The 2,943-nt window shown below is 38.8% G+C and overlaps 1 protein-coding gene across 1 annotated transcript; it reads right to left on the bottom strand.

Annotated features, from left to right (window-relative positions):
- Positions 1-2,125: 2,125 nt before the first annotated feature.
- Positions 2,126-2,935, bottom strand: LOC112120435 (olfactory receptor 10A4-like; the record flags this gene model as incomplete). Its single annotated transcript, XM_024219520.2, has 1 exon — positions 2,126-2,935. A coding segment is annotated over one exon (810 nt), but the record flags the coding sequence as incomplete, so codon positions are not given.
- Between the last annotated feature and the right edge of the window lie 8 nt (positions 2,936-2,943).

The raw sequence follows: 2,943 nt of genomic DNA, 5'->3' as shown, positions 1-2,943 counted from the left end.
GTCTCCCAAAGTCCATTGTTAGTTAAATACTCCCAGTTACTTGAACAACCCCTTCACAATATGTTGACCAAACCTCCCTTGTGTGTTTCCTACAGAAAACACTTAAAATACAGGCATAGAGCCAGTGCTCATAACTTCAGATATAAAAATTATACATGCCTACAAATAGGATGAATATATTCAGTAGATCATAACCTTTTCAAAGATATGTTACATGGCATATCTAGCACAAAGCATATTCCAGTTATGTCATATTTACACTCATTAGCATATTTCCATAAACATATAGAGTGCAACATCACACCTACCTTTGCTAAATTAATGTACGAAGCCGAGATGAGGACATTTATGTGGGATTTACCCTGTTTTATCAAACTGTGTAATTGGTTGTTGGGAGTATAGGTTTAATTAGTTTTGCCTTTATTGAATACAATTTCAGACACAATTAGTGTCTCCTATAGTGTCTGGACATAATGTTCTGCCTGCCAATAATAACAGACAAGACTGAATAGGTAAATGGGCCCAAGTTACCACATTCCATTAACAAGCCCTTCCTTCTTCCATGATGGTCGTCACCTCCCTGGGTCTCCTGGTCTGGTCCTTCAGTCTCATTGGTCAGTTTCTGGTCCAGCATTTCTCCAGCATTGGGCTTATTTTCATATGTGTTCTCATACATGTTGCCATTCTCAATTGGCCCCCAATCTTTATCCAACACATTATCCATTCAATTTTACATAGCCTAGATATTATTCATGCATAAGTGTTAATAACCTAATGCCTAAAATGTTCTTGCTGAATTTGTAGTTTCTGGGACATGTTGCCCTAGGCCACTCTGTTTCTCAGAGAAAGGGAGGTTTTTTGTTTATCATTACATGTATGTAACTCTCACTTCTTCCAACGTGACACATTACTTATCTTCTTAACAATATCATTTTAAACAAATCAGCAAATTATATTAAAGAGAAATAATAAAAGCCAAGACGTACTGCCAGCCAGTGCATCTTAAAAATGCATTATAGGGCTATTTAGGGAAAGAAGGCATATAGTCCTGTAATTGCTGAGCTAGGGATAGAGGTTTTAAATTTGGTATTTATTATACGTAGGCAGTGATATAGATAGACAAGCCAACAGAGTAGTATTTCTCATTATAAGAATATACAAATGTATTTTATCATATAGTTATACAACGATGTACCATATATACAGGGATTTGGTGCAATATTGTGATACATTGATCGGACCACTTATAGTTATATGAGTTTATAACACAGCTATTATTTTACATATGTAATATAAAATATGTACAGTGCTTCTCTGACTCAGGAATCACCAGGTTGAAATTCTCTGCCCTGCATTAAGCAGAATGTCAAACTAGATGATCAAAATGGTCACCTATGGCCTTTTAATCAATGAATCTATGGTATGCACCATGATCTGCTAGCATAGGCTCTGAACCTGTGCAAAATGCCATAGAAGTCAATAGCCAGCTCCTCGAGTTGTTGTTTGACCTGATCATGTTAGGCATTGAAAGATCCATCAGAGTCTTACATAGGAAGCCATTCATAAGTGTTGAGGAATGTTATTTAAAATTAGACCAGAGGGAGCACTGGGGAAATGCAATCAAGAGACAGGCCAAAAAAAACTAATCCAACCCAACCAAAAACCTAAAATGCTGCACTGGACTGACAGCATGAAAAGGAGAAGCCTAAATGGACTTTTCTGTAGAGCAGGTTGCAATTTTTCAAATATTAAAATTTTGATGAAAATTGTTAAATTTGCAAACACCAAGTTCAACCTTTCATGAAATGATTCTCATTTTGATCTTATTTTTTGCTTTGACATTTCAAATTTTGAAGATATAAAATCAAGAAACTACTTGGACTACATTTTGTCATTTGATTTTTTAATGAAGTTTAAATCTGGTGAAAAGGTTCTATCAAATTTTCACGAAATTTTAAATATTTAAAATTTTGGGTATTTTTGGTAAGAAAAGTTTCTCTTCTCATTTTCCCGACAGGTTTACAAGAGGTCAAAGCTTTTCAAATGGCAAAATTTCAATTTAAAAAGTGAGGGTCATCGGGAGTAATTCAACAAAACATGTATGAATTTCCCTCATTTCCCTGTTTTAACTAACTCTATCTTTCATTCTCTGTTTTCTCCAATTGTGTGAAAAGATGCTCTTCTCTACTGTTTTTATAAAGGCTCCCTTCACCTCTTTGTTCCTCAGAGTGTATATTATGGGGTTTAACACTGGTCCCACAATTATGTTCATGAGGGAAATCATTTGATTACTTTCGGGGGTGAAGCTAGACTTGAGCCCCAGGTAAGAGATAAGGGCCATTCCATAGAACAAAGTCACCACCATGAGGTGGGAGGAGCAGGTGGAGAAGGCTTTATTCCTTCCCTCCACTGATGGCAGCATGAGGATGGTGGAAATAATGCAGATGTAGGACAGGATTATCATCAGGAAAGGGCTCATGATGAACAGCACCGACACAGTGAAGACCATAATCTCATTTTTGGATGTGTCTGTACATGCCATCTTCAACACTGGTGGGATGTCACAGAAGAAGTGGTGGATGCAGTTGGAGCCACAGAAGGGCAGGCTGAAGATCCAAGTGGTCTGAGCTACTTCCACCGAGATGCCGATGATCCACGAAGCACCCGCGAGCTGTGCACACGCCCGGCCACTCATGATAGTTTTGTAGTGCAGGGGGTGACATATGGCCATGTAACGGTCATACGCCATGACTGCTAGGAGGCAGCATTCCATAAGGCCCATGATGGTGTTGACGTACATTTGGGCAGCGCAGCCCGCAATGGTGATGGTCTTTTGCTCCACCAGGAGGTGAATCAGCAGCTGAGGAACCACACTGCTGGTGAAGCAGATTTCCAAGAAAGACAGGTTCACCAGGAAGAAATACATGGGGGTGTGGAGTGAGG

Source organism: Terrapene carolina, unplaced genomic scaffold (assembly GCF_002925995.2).
Source record: "Terrapene carolina triunguis isolate 2854851 unplaced genomic scaffold, T_m_triunguis-2.0 Scaffold33358, whole genome shotgun sequence".
Lineage (NCBI taxonomy): Eukaryota > Metazoa > Chordata > Testudines > Emydidae > Terrapene > Terrapene triunguis.
Note: the sequence above shows the minus strand (reverse complement) of the source record. Positions and strands in the feature narration are given on the sequence as shown.